This window comes from Dermacentor silvarum, chromosome 8 (assembly GCF_013339745.2).
Source record: "Dermacentor silvarum isolate Dsil-2018 chromosome 8, BIME_Dsil_1.4, whole genome shotgun sequence".
Lineage (NCBI taxonomy): Eukaryota > Metazoa > Arthropoda > Arachnida > Ixodida > Ixodidae > Dermacentor > Dermacentor silvarum.
In genome coordinates this window covers 44,443,085-44,463,696 of record NC_051161.1, presented here as the reverse complement: position 1 = coordinate 44,463,696, position 20,612 = coordinate 44,443,085, and the positions used below count along the sequence as shown (strand labels likewise).

Sequence of the window (20,612 nt, the reverse complement as noted above, 5' to 3'; positions counted from 1 at the left end):
TTTTTACATCGGACCTCCTCCTTTACAGTGTTTTACAGTGTTGATCTTTATTTGGTGCCTCTTTATTGTATAACGCATTCGGTCTTAGAAGTTCGCCTCGTGCAACAAGAAGGTTTTTCTGTCTCACTGCCTCGCTTTGGGCATGAAGAATTGCTGACTCGTCGGTGCGCCACTGCCTCGCGGTCACCAGTTGGCGCTCGAGAAACGCGTTTAGCCGCCGGCAACTCACCTTTCAAGCACTTGACCTTGGCGACGCTGTATCCCGCGTTGGAGCGGTACTTCTCCTCGACCATGGTCACGTACGTGGACGGCGGGAACCGGGCGTCCAAGTCGTAGTAGTCGGGCTTGCCTCCACACAGGAGGCTGTCGATCTCTTCTTCCAAGGTGCCTCCGCTGTCTGGCCTCTCGAGGTTGGCCCGCAGGTTGGCGCACAGCGGGTCTTTGAGGATGGGTTTGGCCCGCGTTCCGGGCGCCTTGGCCGGCGAGCACGAGGGCGCCGAGGTCAGCTTCTCGGTGCTGAACCTCACCGTCTTGTCGCCCGCCGAGCCCGCTCGCGGACTGCCGCTGCTGCTCTTGGGGCTCACCGGCGACTCGCAACGGGCGATGGCCGTCAGCAGGGACTGGCGCAGCTGCATCAAGTGGTCCAGGTCGGCATCCAGCTCCTCCTGCGTCGGCTTGTGACCCTGCTGTCCTCCCGCGGTTGCGGGGGCTGCAAGCCTGGCCGTCGTCGCCACTACCGCTGCGGGCTGTGGCGGGACGACGGCGGCTTTACCGGGAGGCTTGGCCTCCGCTTCGTAGTCCGGGATCTCGGGTGTCGGACAGAGACTCTTGTAGCCGCTGTCGATGGAGCCCGCGTACGCGATAGACTCGCCGTCACTGTGCTGGCGCGCCTGGCGCCGCTGCAGGTACACGCTGGCCAGGTCGTAGTAGTCGTCCGACTCGCAGCACGGGTCGTACGTCATGGAGCCGATCGTGTCCAGCAGCGGGTTGCCGGAGGAAGACAGCGAGCTTCGCTGCTGCGGCTGCTGCTGGCTGCCGCTGCTGCTGCTGCTAATGCTGCTCCCGCTGCTACCGCAGGCAGCGTACGAGCAGCGCTGAGACATTGGCCTCTTCTTCCGGCGAGCGCCGGGCGACGCCGTCGGCGACGACGAGTCCCGCCGCACGTCGGGCGACGACGGAATGCGAACGGGCTTGGGTGCACGCGGAGCCGCCGTCGCTTGCGCAGCCGCGGTAGCAGTGGCAGCGTCGCCTCCACGCAAGCTACCGGCTGGGACGGCAGCAGGCGCTGCAGTGTCGTCGGCTGCGGCCGGTTGTTGACTCGGCGGCAAGGTGTGCTGCTGCTGGGCGTCACCGGCCGGGTGGTCAGCCGACGGCAGCGTTCCTCCCACGACCACGTCCTCGAAGGTGTTGTACATGTGCCACATCTGCCGGGTGAAGTCATCCCCTTGCAGGCTGAGTTCCGCCTGCATCGTAAAAGAAGACAACGGGCGAGAGAGTCAGAGCTGATTGAGGACGACCGTGCAAGCTCCGAGCCACCAGTTCCCCCTTCCCCCCTTTTATTTACAGCCGCTCATCAATACAAGGCGTCGTATAACTTTCCCTCCTTCAACCTCGTCGTCTCGGCGTGTACCTGTGTGCACACCGCTTTCTGTACGGCGCTGTCCGGCGCACTGGGTCCCACAAAGGACATCGGGACGCCATAAAGACTTCGGCCTCGCGAGAAGAAGAGGATGAGAGGGAATGCGGACGCGTCAAATCTTCATGCATCCGTACGAGAATGCCGCAATGGCCTTTTGAGGCGGCGGCACACGACCACTAGGAACATTTTCCGCTCCATCCCCCTAACTGCCATAACCGTAGCTCCGACCAAGTGTACACGGCGCTGCGTTTGAACTCTTATGATGCAGTAGTAGTTACATCAAGACAAACGGCTTCTGTAGCTAAGCTGAGCAATTTAACCGACATTTCTTTAAAAAGCACTGTACACGGATGCACTCCGGGGCTAACTCCTAAGACAGCGAAAACGTATATTGCACGTATGCCAAATGTGATTCAGTGTATAAGCAATCTAAGTGAATTGGAACCTGAAGTGTAAACGGTTTATTCTTGCGTGCAATATCGTAACCATCTTGTAATGCATGAAGGAAAGAAATAATTACGAGAGAGCATTGCGCAACACAAATGAAGCCAAATGCATCTGCCCAACATGTGGTCGTAACGTCAGGGCATGCGGTAGATTTTAGTGCTCCCGCTCTGCTGGCAGAGTTACGGTAAAGCAGCCGCGAACAAGTGCGCCTCGATTAAAAACTACCTGGAAGCAAACATTCCCGATCAATACACTGAGTCTCAGAGTTCACGTCTTTGGCTGATACTACGAGGGAAGAAAGCGAAGGAAATGGCTTCAAGTATACTTCGCTTGCCAAGTTGGGCTGCATGACTTAATGCTATCTCCTAATTTATTTTGTTCCTCCGTGTATAAAGGCGAATGCATTTCAGCAGACAGAAATAAGTTATCCAGCGTGCAATAAACATCGTTCACGAAAATCTCTTCGCGATGTGTTTGAAAAATGTTCGTTCGAGTTATGCACAGAGGCGATGACAGACTATATACGACTTTAACGTGAACGAGGCAACAAGTATTGCTTTTTTTTTTCATTTGCGTTTGCATTTGTCATGTCGTCGCTCAGGACCATTTATACAAAAAATTTAACAGTCAAATGTCGAGCAGATCAGTTATACGGAACACAAAACAAATGTTGTAAATCTTGTATATAGAGCTGACGTTTGCGCGCGAAATGCAGAAAATAAATGTTTGATTCGTTTTATCCAGCAATAGCCAAAGTCTCTTCTGGCTATTAAATGAGAATAGACGTCTGAAAGGATAATTACCAGTATGTCTTGATCAAATGTTGCTATTTCTTGCCCCTTATAAAGAGCCCCAGGTGGTCAAAGTTAATCCACTGAGCACCCTCTCCTGTCTGTTCTCCCCCACCACTCAATGGTTTCGGTTTGTAAAAATTCCATAATTAAACTGCCTTTTGTGTCTGCACACTCCAACTATAACATGTATTCCTTACTGTAGAGCGCAGACCCATCGACAGTGCTACGGCGCTCGAGGACGTCGAAATAGCCAAGCAAACATTGTCAAGAACTGCAATCAAAGTTTGGTTCACGCTTTAGCAAATGCGACTTTTGTACAGAAACTCGAGTTAGAAACACGACGCAGACTGTGCTCCAACGAGTCTGCCAAGGCCCCATCGGAGAGGCTTTTTCGGAAAATCCGATTACAGACGGCGCGTCGCTGGCGAGACTCGCAAACGAAGGGTTTCCGAGCCGAGTGCGGCTCGCGTTCGCAGCCTAATTACAGGGCGGCTGGAAAGGCTAGTCGTAGTCGCTTAACTTCGTAAATCACATTTGCCAGCGGACGCCCGGTATTTCTGTCCGTGTGACCGTGGCTCTTGTCTAGGGGACAGCACTCGGCAGTCTTCCAAGCCGAGATGGCTGCGCCGGGAGTGAAGACGAAGGAGTTCGGTGATCGTACTTCTGAGGACTTCTGAGCGTGCGAGAGTTGGACACGTGTAAGCACGCACGCATGCGCTGTGGTGTCGGTTAGAGCCGAGTGGAGGTCATCGGCCTTCTTTTACTCTTTACTACTTTGCAAAAACTTTACCACACGCTTACGCGTAAAAGAATGACATTTAACACGGGTAAAGGTTGTGAAAAAGTTGTATTTAATTTGATACAGGTCCCTAAGAGGCAGGACCTGCATTATTGGCATTGTCGTGTTATCATCATGAAAGAGAGCAAAATTTTCTGGCATCTTGTAGAAATAGGGCTACTTTTGATGTCGTTGTTCGCAAATAATAACAAGAGTCATAACCGTGCTAGAGTAACTTTACACTGCGGCTTATACCCGTATGCGGTAGCCAACCGGTACTTCGAGCGCCACCTCCTCAAGGACCAGGCGGGAACCCCGTGCAGCGTCTCAAAATGACAGCATTTAAAGAACGCTAGCTGTCACGTAGAAAGAAAACGAGAACGGTCCCCTTACCGCCATGCCACCATGCGGTACCGCATGGTACCACCGGTACCGTGTCGCAGAGGTATCGTATCACGATGCGGTTTTATACCGCTGTGTTAGACGGCACTAGCTTTGGGATCGGCCCTCAAAAACATCTTAAAAACTTGCAAAATATCTAGATTATTTCCCAAAGAAAGCTAAACGCTTAAAAAAAAGAAGAAAAGAAATAGTACTGCGCGCGTTTCTTCCCGCAGCGTTCGCGCGTGGCAGTTACAGTGACGTAAGCAACGCATCGAGGCAGCGTAATATGACGTCATGATACACCCATTACCGGCAATACCGAAGCATTGCCTATAAAACTATGTATTTAGTGCATTATTTATGGAGATCTGACGCTTGCCAGTATTTTGTTATTGGATTCTCTTGCAACTTCTCTTAGCAAAACAAAAAAAAAAAAGGTCGGAAATGTTGTCAGTACCTCCTTTAGACAAAAACACTAAACAGAAATTACAGATAAGTTGAAATTAGCAGAGTAGTCTTTAAGAGATTTATTTTTGTTCATTTTGGGAAAAGAGTTTTGATTTGTCCGTCAAACAGTTACGTGGATGTACTGGTGGCGCCATCTCGTGAAGCTTGCGTCAACTAGAGTACGTCGAAGTGTAATTGCAACAACTATGTTCTGGCTAACTGCTGATGCAAAGGCGGCGGTAACAGCAATCTTTTTGCGTGTAATGGATACACCTTTCATTCTTCCCCTTCTCCAAAAATAATGGAACAAGTCAGCGCGTTTATGACGCGTTATGGTTGAGGAAAGTGTCAGAAGATGGCGCTACCTCCACTGCTGCTACCGTGGACGTCTCCTCCCGTGTTCAGGCATTTCGTAGGCTGTAACACGTTTATGAGCAGGCAAAATTTCATTACTCTCTGTTATCTAAAATCTAACTATACTATCTTAATCTATAAGCTCTATATATTGTTGAGGCCAAATACACCTTTTCCTTTTGGCGCCCGAGAACGCCGCGCCCATGAAATCAATATCAAGTCAACATTTGCATGGTATTTTAGCGTGCTTCGTGCAAAAAAAGACAAATAAGTATTCTAGAGGTTGCCAGGATTTCATTTCTCCCTCATACCTTCTCGGCGACCCGCGCAGCGCACGACTGAAAGTTCTCTTTTTGAAGATTATATATATATATATATATATATATATATATATATATATATATATATATATATAAAGTGATTATGAAAGTCACGTAGATGATGTGTACAAAAAATCATATATTCACGAGCAATCAACGAACGCGATCCAGTCCTTCTGCAGCTCTAAATAACGTGCGATAGAAGCATCCTCGCGAACTGGCGACGCTGATATCAAACTCAGCGGCCGAACAAAAGACGTAGGCGCGACACGCACGAAGTCGCATGCGCATCGGTCCTCTATCATATGTCGGCGCGCCGCGTCAGCGTGTCGGAAGCAAATGCATGGCGGAAGAAGAAGAACAGACGCGGCAAAAAGCACGACGCGCGTCTCGTCGGGGCATCTCTCCACCTCGAGGAACCGGTCAGCCGACGCTGGATATAACCGGACCCCCCCGGCACCCAAACTCAACCGCCTCCTGAACGACATTGGGAAGGCCGTGCGGCCGGCGGCACTTGGCCAGAGACCACGTGGTTGGGAATGCGCGAGTGCGTGTTTGCCCAGCGGCATTTCCAGTGGTAGGGACCTATCTCTGTGCGCGCTGTTTCCAGAAGAAGAAGAAGCGGCGGCGTGGTTGCCGACGTGCGTTCGGCCGCTGCTCCTTGACAGGTCTGGCGTGGGAGGGAGGCGCATATCGTGGAGGCTTCTTTAGCGGTGCATATTGTCGGTCCTGTATGGAGCGGTAGTACCGCATTTACGCTTTTAATACCCTGATTACGTGGTGAGGAATAGAACGCGTTGTAACTAGGCTATTAGAGGCGTCAGTATTATATTTCTCCTGGATTCGAAAAGATCATTCACAGTGACAAAAGTACGAGAAGGCATTCCATAATGACGAATGTGCTTTGGCGAACTTCATCGCAATACAAATCTGTACTGCGGTGAGATCATTTAGCATGCTAAGTAAAAAATAATACCCCGAAAGGCCTCTGGAGAGCACCTGAGATTAAAATCAAGTAGGCGGTGCAGGATCTTTGAGGCATCCAAGGGGCAGTGGGGGGAACAAAGCTGGAGCCAACCCGGATACCAGCTTTGGTGTTCCCGTTGCCCCTTTGGTGTCCTGGAGGCACCCGATAACGTACACTAAATAATTGCACGTTCTTCACACTTAGTACATGCGCAACTTATCTTCCCTTCACCGCAATACACTTTGTTTATCTGCACCGCACTACACAATTGTAGCGCGGTGAAGCCATTAGAGAATGCATAAGAGACCCTTGCCAAAACTACCTGAACCGTGGCCGTAATCTTCACAAGCCCAGAAAGCTACACGTGCCAGAATTTGAAGTAGACGGACCCCAGCGAACGATTGTTGTTTCTTTGTGCACCTCCAGACGAAGCGACACCCCCCGTGTTTTCTCTCCTTTCTTTCTTCTCATCTCCTAACCGCCTTGCCTCAGTGTAACTGCGTAGGGTAGCAAACCGAATGCGTGTCTGGTTGACATCCCTTAATTTCTTTCATTTTTCGCCCCCCCCCCCACTCTCTCTCTCTCTGATTACATGGGTACGCTATAACTGCTGTTAAAAAGAGCCTCAGTTAGAGCCTATACACCTCGTCTGCACTCAGCTGCGAGAAATCCTAGCCCCCACTTATCTGCAGCATGGCTACCATGGTCAAGGGCATGACTGTGGTTATGTTTGCGGTAAAGTGAGTGTAAATGCGCTAAAATGTAAGTGATGTACCGCTTAAAGCAGGAGACACAATGTACACTTCGCGTGCTGTCCTATGTAGTACTGATCGTACCAACAAACGCGTTAACGAATTTCCAAGTCCTGGGATGTGAGTGGGCAAACATACTGTTTTTGTTTGGCATGATTACGTATGATACACCGGGCGCGCAGATACTGGATGAAGATGAGAACGCACTTTTGATGGTTTCCGACTGCTGAATCGACCATTTTTCCCGCAGGCCGCAGGTCGTATCGAACGCCGGATCGTGTGATGTGTCTTTTGCTTGAAAACGGCAGCTCATATTATTAGAGTTACAGTATAGTAGAACTGTATACTGTCCCAGTACGGCTCAAGAAGCGAGTTCGGGGTCAGTACAGATGCTCAAAGAAGTCAGAGCTGGTAGTATACGAAGGTCGCGGCTGTGTACCGTGTACAGTACAAGACTGCACAACACTCTGTGACCGTATACTGGTGCCCTTCTCCGATTTCCCACGCACCGTAAACCGACGAGTGTTTATCGAGTTTATCCTCAAACGCGGAATCCTGAATATATACCTGGCTGTAGTTGGCGCTTGCTTTTGAGAAACGATACTTGGAGAAACGATACTTCACTAATAACATCTTGAACCGTTTGTGTGCGCCCTTGTCTGCTATTGTAACTGTGGTTGTTTAGGGAAACGCCAAACTATACATATTCAGAAAAAGAGAAACGTAGTAGAAGCGCGCGTCGCAACGACAAATGCCACACGGAAGAATACGAGTGCATATCCAATTGCGCTGGGACGACCAGGCGCAGCAGTATGCGCATGACTAAGCGTTCCTCGTGCAAGAGTATGAAATTCGACGTAAAGCGCTGGCCTTTCCTTCCTACCACACAATTATCGTGCCGTTTTCAGGCTGACGCAACGTGACCAAGTTTCAGCCCTATAGCGCGAACGAATAAAGATTATAATCAAGCCAGAAATTTCCAGGCAAAGTTGGAACCATGGTGTGCAAATGTGATTTACTTAACTGTTCAGCAACTCTCAGTTTACGGCGGATCCCCATTAAACGGACGAGTACCAGGCTTCGCTGAGCACTAACGAGACCACAAGACCGTTGATGTTCACAAAAAACCACTCGGAATCCTCTCCGCTGCTCCGAGGACTCCATACGGAACTGGCGAACGAGAACAAACCATATCCACAAAACTTGGCCGGCGCAACGGTCCGCAGGGAAGGTCCCTCGGCAGTCGTAAAGAGCGGGCGCGGTGTACTTCGCGTGCTTTTCTTATTATCCTTTTAGAGCAATTTGCAGCACGGACGGCGTCTCTGCCAGCAAGCCGATTCCATTCGGTTTCTTATCTGCGCCCCTATAGGAACGCAGGGACCCGCCCTAGAAATTCTTTTTTTTTCAGTTTTTTTTTGTTATTCTCTCGCGTTAAGGCTGAGAACTATGAAATAGAAGACAGCGAACAGGAAGGGAACTTCTAGAATACAGCCCCGCGTGTACGTGCCCATTTATGGACATGGGCGGCCGCTGCTGACTCAGCTTTGCTTTTATTCTGAATTCCAAGCAGGCTTCTCGTAAGGAAGTCGTGCAACAAAAAATTCGTTTGCTCGCATTTCAGCAGCATTGTGTCCTCGCTTGAACATGCTACCACACTGTCGCGTGCTCAGAATCATTTTCCCCAATAGCCTACCTGTGTCATTACTGAATATTCTAGGTCTAATTCTCTTCAAAAGCCGATTTGGTTAGCAGGAACTGCAGTACCATAACCTCGCTTTCTCGTTGCTGTTCGTATTAATACCGCATAACAAGTTCCCCCACTTGTTTGTGCTACAAGTTGCGTACGTATTTCCTACACTGATGCCGTGATACTTAAAGCTGCACTTCCGTTTAATCATATATCCTTTGAACTTTACATTCTTGTTTTCAGCACTTGTTTTCAGTACTATGTTATTTATGTTGTATTGTATAATGTACTGTGCCGTCCACTATTGAAGGGAACACGCTAATTCGCGGTATCGCTTTTCTGGCCCTACAGCTGCACGCCCGTCGATTGAAGCTTTGTCAATGCACTAGACAGGAATACGGAAAGGTGCCAGCGCCACCAACCGGAAGTCCAAGAACTAAAAGCTCGGTGAGTTTGTACTCGTTCATACTGTGGGTTGCGCGAACCATATGTGCACGTACAAGGAAACGAAAGTCACGGACGACGCGAGGGGCAAAACCACAAGCCATGTTATAATTGTTATTAGTTATCATGTAAACGTATGTAAAAACCACAAAAGAGGAAGAGAAGCGGTATAGCGATCTTCTCCTAAAGGGGACACCACGCCCACCCGCTTCAAAAGCAGCGTTATTCCACGCCTACCAGAGGGACAATTGGCACGAGCTTAGGGAAAGTGGCATCGCTTATCTTCAAGCGATGATAGGCGATGCCTATACTACTCCTCCACTCCAAACGCATTTCTTTTCCTTTAATATTGGACCACACTACATGTACCTTGAGATTGTTATCATAAATAAATAAATAAATAAATAAATAAATAAATAAATAAATAAATAAATAAATAAATAAATAAATAAATAAATAAATAAATAAATAAATAAATACGGAGGCTTTATTTTAGAGAGATAAAGATGCATATTTATTATAAGGGAAAAGCTGAAAGTCGACAGCCGGAAGCAGAGTTTTAAAGCCAGTAATTTATCGTTGGGTAAAAGGGGAGGGAAACGAAAGCAACGGCTCAAAATTGTGATGACGATCAGGAGAAGAAAGTTCATGCAGATGTATGTAATGGAGAGGCAAAAGCTGGAAGCACTTGTTGCAGTCGCATATCAAGTTGACTGTCTGTCAGAAAAAAGCCACAACGAGGCAATGACATTTACGCCTTACACGCTAAGTATTTCTACCATGGACCCCTAAAGAACATTCGGAAATTGGTCGGTTCTGTATACGCGCCATTGACGGCCCTGCGAATGCCGATGGCACAGACAGACCACGGGATCAGAAGTCTCCGGCCCGGTGCAGCGCTTACAGTACGGGCTGTAGATGTAGAGCTTTCTGCCGTCTGATATACCTTTTTTTTTGCTATATAAAGTGTATAAACTGTCTAAAGACAAAAATAATTAAATAATCTGTTTTCCTTGGTTTGTCGTGGTTCACAGTCTCCCGAGCAAATCGTTTGCAGAAATTATGAACGTACATTAGTCGACAAAAAGGGTGAAGCTGAGACTGCACAGAGTGCCTCTGACAATCTCCACTCCACGCATGGACTCCGTAGACTTCAGACAAAAACGTCTACAGAATTTCCTCAGATTAGTTTTTTTTCTTTCTTTTAGATTTTCTTAAGTGAGTCATGGGCCCAGATATCGGCGTACGCTATAGGATGTAGACGGGAGTCGAACCCCCAACCACGTGGTCGGCCACGCCTTGGCCACTGCGCCTGGCCAAGGCATTCCTTCCTCCGCGTTTGAAGATAAGCGATGCCACTTTCCCTCTGCGCGACGAGTGGACCCCTCCGCGCAGTGAAGCGAAGTGAAGGGTTTCCTCTCAGCAAGTCAGCAACGATAGCAGGCTGCGCGTTCCGGAGAATAAAGGTGGGCTCGCCCATAGCTCGATACTAATCCTCCCCGTGGAATTCAGTCGGCGTCACGCGGAGGGCAATCAGAAGCGGACCACGGAGGAGCCCTCTATCCTTCCGATTCGCTTTTCTGGATGGCTGACACGACCCACAGCTTTCGCCGCACTGCAGGGAGTTGGTGAGGTGAAGCCGACCCTGAGACAGCGCGCGCGCGAGAGAGAGAGAGAAAAGAGCCGCGTATGTGCAGCTGGTAATGGCGCGTCCGCGGACGCGCTCATAGGAGCCGGATCGAGTTAATCCACGCCGGAATGCGCACCCGCGGCATCTCCCTCCCGTCGAGCTTTTCGCCACGCGCCGGCGTCGACCAGCGGGATGCGGCGAGGCCATGACCTCGCGTCTGTCTGCCGCGCACACCCCAATAAAAAATAAAAATAAAATATAATAAATAAAAAACGACGAACCGAGCAAACGGCGCGGGGAGCCACGGCCGCCGCTGCTCCTCCCAGCAGGGTTGGTAGGTACAGTCTACCGCAAAAGTTTACGGATCACGAGATCTGAGAGAAAAGCTCAACATATCCGCATCCTCACAACGCCCAGCTTGGCATTCGCATTTTCAGCGCCTCTACTGGTACACGCGAACAGCATCGTGATGTACGATTTTACTGGCTACTGTTACAGGCTGTTCAGATAACGAACGTTTTTCTGTGACCCCGTGGTTCATAAAGTTTTGCGGTCGACTGTGCGTAGATTCGCTCGCGCCGGAACTTTCCGGTGGACGCAGGGTTCCGTATAAGTGGAAAGTGTTCCGGCCAATGCTCCGAGATGCTGCTTGCGTTTTGCTTGGCGTGTGAATGGTGTAGTGCATAATCATAAACACAGTATGACATTAAAGCTGTCACTTGCGCGGTGTATGATCATAAACATCACACGAGGTTACATGTTGCGTAGGTTGACCATAAAGACACTTGTAAGCATCTCATTTAGTATTATAGCGCTCAATCAACGCGTTCCCGAAAGCTTCGCTTCACATGCGATTCCAAAATGCGTGTTGGATCGTCGTAATTTTGACTTTCCTAATGTTAAAGTTGACACACGATTTTAGAGAAGGGAGTAGGAAACGGCCGCCACATTAGACTCTGTTGACCGGAAGCTTAGAGGTTCCAGAGAGACTTTATTTCTGAACGACTCTGTATAGTACGAGTCATCGTTGTCGAAGCTGCCGCTCTGTCCTTGGGATGTAATGCTGATTCAAGTTGTCCGGTCCCCATTGAGGCGGTATATGCGGACCACCAGCAGTGGTCACAGAGAAATATAAGTAAATCTATATTGGTTGATTACTCTTGTGGAATAATAAACAAGTTAACTTTACAGTAAGTGGAAGGAAGCTTAGATACAGGTCAGTAAGGACGCGGAGAAAAAAAAGTTTTTTAATTGTGCGTTTTAATGTTCGAAAATTGCGCCGTATAGTTATAAGGATGTAGTACTATGGAGGGCACCGGATTAATTTTGACCACCTGGGGTCATTTAAGGGACACCCAATGCACGGCACGCTAGCGTTTGCGTCTGCCGCGGGACCGGGATCGAAACCTCGACCTTGCGCTCAGCAGCGCAAAGGACGCGAAAGTTGAAGATAGGATAATTAAAATAAAGGATGCGAAAATGAAAGATTAGCTGTCCTGCGTATGCAGGAAGGAGAGGGTTAAAGGAATGAAGAAAAAAATTAGAAATGGAAGAAATAAAGAAAAGGAGGAGAACCCTGATGGAGTGCGCAGGCTGAGTTACAGATCCAGACCACAAGCGTTCACTTAAAGACTTGTCGACTTGAGGAACAGCAGCAGTTCACGTATCGTTTTCTGAGCTTGCGACGCACCCCGTCACAGTCCAAGGATAACTTTTCTCACCCAGGATGATCTGGAATCCTGGTGATCTGACGCGATACGGATTAAAAGGGCACGGCCATCGTAGCGCGGACAGATGCTGCAGAGATGTACGGAAGCCGCTGCGTTCGCAATTTATAATGTTCATAGATGTGGGAATCTTGGTGGCGACATCGCCAGAAGGTAGTTTTCAAACAACAAAATGTCGCGCTGGTGTACTAACCTGACCTTATTTCCGTGTCACTGCGCGCGGCGGTAACACAAGAACTAAAGTAAAACTGAAATGGTCCGAGGACGGTTTTGCCAGAAGCGAATGGCACGCCACCATGTTGGACCTCCTGGTACGGAAGTAGCGTGACTATAGCGTCAACGCCAGTCTTCATGGTCAGCGCGGGACAAGCAAGGCAGTCTCACGCACGCGTCTCTGTCCTTGGGCAAGCCGCTCTGACTCGGCACCAGTTTATAACCTCACAATCTCGCCATATTAGAGGTCCGTAAGCGCGACCGACCCTCGGTTACGCGTTCCGGAGTTCACCGCTCAAGTTCACCGCCACGCGCCCCGAGGCCGTGGCACGACAGTTGTCTCAGGCCGTCCTGACACCTGAATAGGCTATTACGGCCGAGTGGGTTCCCTCTGTCCCTGGCGGGCACCTCGTTTCTTGCGCCGTCACGAACGCACGCACGCACGCACAACGCCCGTGACGGCTTCCATGCACAGCTCAGACGCTGACACGCGATTTCATAACGCTTCGTACGAAGATTGACCAAACCTGCTTCCGTAGCACCCGTTTCCTGAGAGTTCCTAGAGATACCGTGATACCTCGCCTACAATGTGAACCTGAGCGCAATGCTAGGGCCAGTTTCAGGCCCGCGAGATAGCGAAATAATATTAGGGAAGAAAAAAAGAAAAACAAAAACAAAAAACAAAAAAATATCTAACTTTGATACAAATGTGGACTTGTACAGTCAGCGATAAAAGTTTTGGGAGCAGTGATCCCCACACCAAGGTGGATTTCTGCTACTATAAGGCATAAAGCTTCTAATTTAGTGGATCGCTGTGTGGGGTCGCAATAACTATACTATATAGAAATTGAAGAGGGGAAAGAGCCCAGGCGTCACCAGAACTCACTTTTTTCGCAAATGCCATCGCCCGTAAACATTTTTGGCCGGTTATTATAGGCAGAGTCTTGGGCAGAATTATAGCCCGAACAACAAAGGCACAAAAACCGCGGCTTAACTTATACAAACAACGACCTGTCAGGAGCGAACATCGAATGCCTTGGCAGGCAAACACATAACTGCCATTCGAGGCACTCCAACCAGAAATCTCCAGCACCCTTCCACAGAAGAAGCAGAGGCGCTTAAATCGTGTTCGATTTAAAGTAAGGCGATGACTGTATATTCTGGACTTCAACGGAGCATCCTGTGACATTACTGTCTCTTCGAGCTAGCTCGTGTAACTCATTTTCTGCGTGTTGTATACGTATGTTCCCATCGAGCCCGCATGCGCAGTTTACTTTCTATTTTATTTCGCTTCTTTCTCTCACCTTCTTTTTTTTTCTTTTTTTTTTTTTTTACATATATGCGGAAAGGAGCAGCCGTCACGACGCATACGGTGATTAAGGATCGTTTGTTATTTTCATATGATAAAACAACGGAAACTAAGATACGCGTAATTTTCGGTCGTACAAAAACAAGAGACAACGCTAAAGTAACGCAAGAAGCAAACCTGGCGTGCCACAATCCGAAACAAAGGTCTCGTGTTATGTGCGAGATATTACGGTGCTCTGTGTTCGTTTCTTGCGCCTGCTCTTACGCTGCTCTAGGTGCTATGGCGCCTGCCGCTGACACTGACGCGTGTGAGCGTCCGGTGCGACCCAGACGTCTTCGGAAGCGAGGCTACACGCACACGCTCGACGTTGTTTCGTAATGCTGCGCCTGCGTGCGTAGTGCAACACCCCGCAACGATCGAGCCCCCAAGGAACGGCAAGGCGCCGCGTGATGTGGAGGATTGTTTTCTTCGCAGCCCCGGCAGGGGTCTCTCCGCGAGCGGTAGGTATAGCATCTCCCACGAACTCGCTGTGGCTTCCTTGCAGTGTTACACGACCACACTGCATCGCGGCCTTGCACCAGCGGCCAGCGCCCGGACGGCGTCTGCATGGCATGTCGTACGTACAGTGTTCGCTGTTGCGAGCGCGCGTGAAGGCGGCGTGTAACGGCCCCGGCGGCGGCCGAGAAATTGGCTCATTTTCTCGCGTAATGACGACGTTGACGCAGACTACTACAGAAGAAGAAGGCTCGAGTTTCGTGTACGCAAAATACAGGAAGAAGCAACGGACAGCCACCACCGCTCCGCCGCAAACAGCGTTCCACCGCCCCCCCCCCCCCCCCTCCCTATTCCGCACCCCACCCTCCCTCCCGCTGCACCACCGCAACTCCCATTCGCCCGTCCCACCTCGGCACACCGCTCGACGTTGTCCGCTGGGGTTGAGAAGAGGCCACAGCGGACATTCCGGGCGATGATTAGGAAGCTTGACGCGTCAAGACTTCCCAGGACTCGTCCGCTCTTTCTTTCTTTCTCTCCCTTCCTTCTTTGTTCATTGTTACGTTCATCACTCCAGGCTAAAGTCACCGGAACTTGAAGCCTTTCGTTAAAGAGCACAGTCCTAGAAAACTGCCCTCACAACGTGCTTGCTTCCTTGCTTAGGGAACTCGCTGCTTCGAGGCTTCCCATGACTCGTTCGCCATCTCTTCTTTTCATTTCCTCTCTCTCTCTCTCTTATTCCTTCCTCCTCTGCTTTCTTTCTACTTCTTTGGCTTTCTTTCCCTTCGCTTCTTTTATTTCTTTTTCCCTCTTTCATCACTCGAAGGCTTTCGTCACCGCGTATGAAAACTGCCGGCGCGACATGCTCGCATGCTTGCCGCTTATATTTTACCGCTGGAAGCGGCCAAACAAGTCGGACAATGCGTGAGGCACACGCACTGCTTGGCCGTGGGACGACACCCCGTCGTGCGAAGATCCCTTCTCCTCCCGTTCGTATAGTGGATCGGCGGCGGCCCGGCGGAGACGGGGGAGCTGTCAGCGTGGCCGGTCTAGGCTGGTTGGGCTGGAATCCGAGACGTACATACGCGCCTCGCTCCCAGATGAGCCTCGCTTGTCGGCCACGCGCACTTTGGCCGCAGCGCTCGAATTGGCTGTCAAAACGCGGAAGACCAATACTCTCCTGGAAGGTGCGAAGAGAACTGTTTTGACACGACATTCTTAGAGTTCTCATTTTTTTCGGTAAATGAAAGTCTTAGACCTCGAAATCCTGGAAAAAAAATATGCTGGCAAACCTGAGAGTTCCCTAAATAATTTACTATATAACAGCTATTTCGCGACCATCACCAAATCTTTCAAGAAAGCCTTCATAGAAACTGTTCTCCATTGATATTTATTTTGTACCGCCGGTACAACACATTCGTATGGTTCAGATATATTCACCTTCTGCAAGCGTGGGTGTTTAGCTCGGTGGGTAAGAAAGACACTCGGCTTCTGAGCGTGGGGTCGTAGGTTTGAAGCTCACCACCGCCAACGTTCTTCCTTGCAAATTTATTCCGTTTCTTTTCTATACGTTAATTTCATTTATCAATTCGTCTTACGTCTACAGAGGGACGGGTTCCCTCGTTGGGTAGGCATAGAAATGCTTACTCATTTAAAAAAAGAAACTACGGTGGCGTTCAGACATTGAAGCTACGGATTCTGTACAGTTTCACTAAATCCACCACAGTTCAATCTAGGGATTATTCCTGAAAGTCGGCGTTCAAACTGACGACATTTCCTGAAAGCCAGTTTAGGCAGTAAGTTATGTGGTTTAGCCACTCGAAACTGCACCACGAGGGACGCCGTAGCGGATGACATTGGATTAATTTCTCCGCCCAGGGTTTCCTTAACGTGCACTTAAATCTAATTACATAAGCGTTCTTGCAGTTCGCCCCTATAAGAAGGCAGCCTCCCCTGCCGGGAGTCGGACTCGCGAACTGGTGCTCAGAATCAGAACGTTAAAGCCTCTAATCCGGGCCAGCATAAGAGTACCCTTTGACGTTGAGATAGGCTCTGGGTAAATCTTTGGTGCCGAACACTATGAACGTAAGAAAAGCCTCTTATACTTGTTCCTCTCAGCGGATTGCCTCTGACTGTGCGTGACTGTTTCTTTAATAAGTAAATACCCTCCTGTTTGCATGAACGAAAAAAAAAAACATGGTCCTTATGCATGCCAGGCTTCTAACTTGTATAGGGCTCAGTTATGAGCAAGCTTCAATGAGTGTTTCTCGTCGTGACAGACCGACATTTCTTGCTTCTCTCGTCCATCGCGCGACAAAAAGGAGCTACGAAGGCGCGCTGCAGTATAAAGGAATCAAAATGCAAGCACCCTCGCATGCAGCGAGATTTACAGCTACCAGTGACCTTCCCGAACAACGCCAGGTCGGCCTTCCGGTCAAAGTATGAGCGACTCGCTGCGCGTATGCCGTGACGCGGGCGGAGCCGAGACAGTTCCCACGAAAAGTGAAACGCTGCTTTCCCCGCATCGCTCCGCGGTTGGCACTCGAAGCCCAACCGCCGGAGCTGCGGCTAACGCGTCTCGGGATGCGCCCCCCACCGCCTCCTCGGTCTTCCCACGCGGTTTACAGTAGCGTGACACCCGCGCTCTCTGCGTTCGCTCGAGTTGGGTCACGCAGGGCGTGCGATTCGGGCGTAATTCCAGCCCGCTGACGCTCGCATCGCAGGCCGCCGCTTCTAATACGGCGGCCGCGTGTATTGCTGGCGCGAGCTTCGGTTTGTTGGCCCCCGTCGCTGTAGTTCACGCGAATGCTCGTGCGCGGTGGTGGTGTGGGTGCGAAGGCCTCATCTGCACAGGAACCAAACCGTGACGCCGTATTGAAGAAGCGGCGGCTTCTCGAAAGAGAAGCTCCAGACCCCGCGGTGTGCTTTGGTGGTCGCTCCGGCCCGCGCGTTGGTTTCGGAGTGCGCGCAGATGCGGTGCGTTTCGCGTTTGCGCGCTCCTAGATGGACCCGAGCATGTTTCGTACGCTTCACGTGCTTGTCGGTAACTTGCCTTTGATAGCTTGAAAGAACGAAAAAAAAAGAACACCGGAGAAGAAGAAGAAGAAGGAGAAGAAGGGTGTTTTGCGTCGGACAAGTACTTACAAACAGCCCGCGCATCAGCGCAAGACACATTGAACACGCATGGAGCGTTGGCAGAAACGCGTGAAAGTGTTCGACTACAAACGGCTACTTCACTGTTCGGCACGCAAGGTCATCGGTGGCATCGTGAAATAGTTTATAGTCAACAACCATGCGCTTGCTTCGATGGATCGAATGCATTCCAATGCGTCATATATGAGCGAAGGTATGAAGTAACAGCGCGTAATGAACAAGGACGAGAAAGGAACGAAGACCACAGGACAAGCGCTGTGGACAAGCCACAGCGCTTGTCTATCAAGTTGTTACTAGCGTCATATATATGTAGTCGCTACACATATATAAGCATCGTTTTGAAGCTGCCTGTTGTGGCGCATGCTTGTTGTGGCGCATGCTTGCGAGTAGCGCGCGAGCTAAGCGTCATGTGGGCCCAAAACAGAATGTCCGTTAATGAACAGTGTCACACGCACACCGATGATCACGGAAATGCAAACACGGATTCCACTATGTATCTTTCGATCCTTTATAGCCCGGTGGTGCATCATTTATTCAAAGTCATGACGGCCGAACCACGTTTGATCAAATCTCACTATGAGACACGGTTCGTGTGCCGCCCTTCATCACGATCCCAGCTCTCTTCTTTGCAAATTGCGAGCTAGAGCGACGCACTAAAAATCCTATACGGCGCGGCTCAAAGTGGACTTCGAAAACAAGATGGAATGGCCTGAAACTTCTGACCACAGATGTGCACGCAGGTTTGTCGTGCGTCTGCGTGGTCTCGGGTGATTGGGCAAAGGCAGGCCTACACAAGAAACGACGTGCGCCTGAGATGCAGGGAAGGGTACGTGCCGTGACGGGAGCGGTCGAGTGAAAGCCGCGCAAGCGCGCACGAACGTGCCCCGAGCTATATGCACGGATGTCCGGTCCACCAGCGGCCTAGTTCCTGCCGTGATTAATATCCGGTGGTCCGTGGCAGCCTCTCTTGGATTTCGTCCTGCTTCTTCTGATCATATTGCCGCCTGGCGTGCCCGGTATGTCAATGCAGCGGTGACCGGGAAGGCCGCGGCATTCTCGGACACGTAATTGGTTTCACCTGGTGAATAATTTGAATACTGAAATGACATTTCCGACTTATTATTATTATTATTATTATTATTATTATTATTATTATTATTATTATTATTATTATTATTATTATTATTATTATTATTATGTTAAATGAAAGTCCAAAGCCTCTAATCCTCAAAAAGAAATTCTAGCAAACGCCTATATACTCTAAACGATTTACTGCGATACTTGTTTCTCTGAACCAAGGGCCGAATTCACAAAGCTTTTCGTCCGTAAGTGCTCTCCTGCCATTGGCCAGCCGGCGTGGCAAATAATATGTGCAGCGTCAGGGTTGGCTGAAATTTACGCTTAACAGCAATTCTATAGCGTAAGAGCTTTTCAGGAATACAAGGCGCGGTTTCGCTGTTGGTACCCAGGAGGTGGATGCGTCATGACATTCCGATACACAAGCTAGCTCGTTGTTCCTGTGATCGCTGGAGTTGCCGCACGCGAGTGCAGCACGAAGAAACACGCGCAGCGCTCTCGTTTACTCTTTGTATGAGCAATATGATCATACCCATAGTTGTAATTCTACATGACGTCAGCAAATTTTGCTCTGTGTCATTACGTCAGGATACTGTCGATGATTCTCAGTCCGGCATTGCAAGACGACTTCTGTAACAAGTTAAGATATCTCGTAGCTGTTTTCGAACCTTCGTACTTGTTAGATGTGACCCTTGTACGTGCGACAAGCGTACGGTATAGCTTCCACATCAAAGATATGTGTCACTGCTTCTTTAAGAACTCTGCGTAAATATACTGAATAATATTGCGGAAATTAGGACCGTATTTTCGATCTTGAATTTCGCGCCTTAAGAGCACCTCCCATGATGTCAGAGTGACGTTACGGTTTTTCTTGTATTTTCGAGTAGTCAGCATTATTCCTGCATGAACTTACACATCGTTGCCAGGATGAGTCCTCGGTAATCTTCTAACGCAATTTAATCCTTTATTTTTCATTATTTACTGATACTAGCCCGTAGCAGATACTGTCAAGATCGATTGTGTCACCGGTAGCTGATGCCTGAATTTGATGCTGATACCGTTCCTTCTTGGATGCTAATCCTAAGCTCCTAATATGACTGCTCTATACTTGGTACTCCAGAAGTGTATACTACCGATCTGCGCTACAGCTCAACTGCTTTTGTACGGCATGTGTATCGCACGGTGGCTAGGGTGCACTTCTTCGAAGACCAGCGTCTAACTTGACGCCGGTTTTCGAGCACGACACGTTGTGCACTCTCATCCATCATTAGAGAGGACACCTAACCAGTAGTAAAGTCAACATAAATTGAACATTTCTTCGCCTTTCGCCAGAAGCAAGTGGCAGATGTGATCCTTCAGAGGTACAGCTATACGCAAAAAAAAAAAAAAATCTATCTCTGTGCATTTGTGCAGTACACGTAGAATAATGAAATGGCAGCAATCTACTAAGCGCGTGTTACCTTTAACAAAGGACCATACTGCGCATACCAATCTGCCTCACACGGTAAGCATACACACGGCGACAGCCGTGCTGCGCGACGCGTGGCTTCGGGCGCGGTGCCGCCCGCATTCGTGAGACGCAGCGCGCGGCCGCGCCCAAAGGCGCTCGCCACCTGCGCGTGACAAACTGAAAACGGCGCTTGCCTATGCAGGGAGGTATTGTTACGAGCCGAAGTTTCTTTCGCAACACATCATCGCGTTCGGGAGAAGGTGGACGGGTCTTCTCGTCGTCGTGCGCCATAACAGCGGACGGCGAGCACCGCGCTCCGAAGAAGAAAAAAAAAAAAAAGGAGAAGAATGAAAAAAGAAACTATAGGGTGTATGTACGATGCACTGTACGTAATAGCAGCGCGGCTTCGCATCTCTCACCCCGCTGACCGTCTCTCTCTCTCTCTCTCTCTCGCCGCTCACGACTGCTGGCGCTTGCTGGTGGCAGCCTTGCCTCCTGTTCGCCGCAGATCTCGAGCTGCAGCAGTAGCTCCGGGAGGAACCGCGCCA

The 20,612-nt window shown here is 49.7% G+C and overlaps 1 protein-coding gene across 2 annotated transcripts in view; it reads right to left on the bottom strand.

Annotated features, from left to right (window-relative positions):
* LOC119461119 (uncharacterized) overlaps positions 1–20,612 on the bottom strand; it is a 162,920-nt gene that overhangs the window by 5,437 nt on the left and 136,871 nt on the right. For both annotated transcript variants that reach the window (XM_037722315.2, XM_037722316.2), the window contains exon 2: positions 230–1,463. In XM_037722315.2, coding sequence (XP_037578243.1) covers positions 230–1,463 — 1,234 coding nt within the window. The remainder of the gene's footprint in view (positions 1–229; positions 1,464–20,612) is intronic.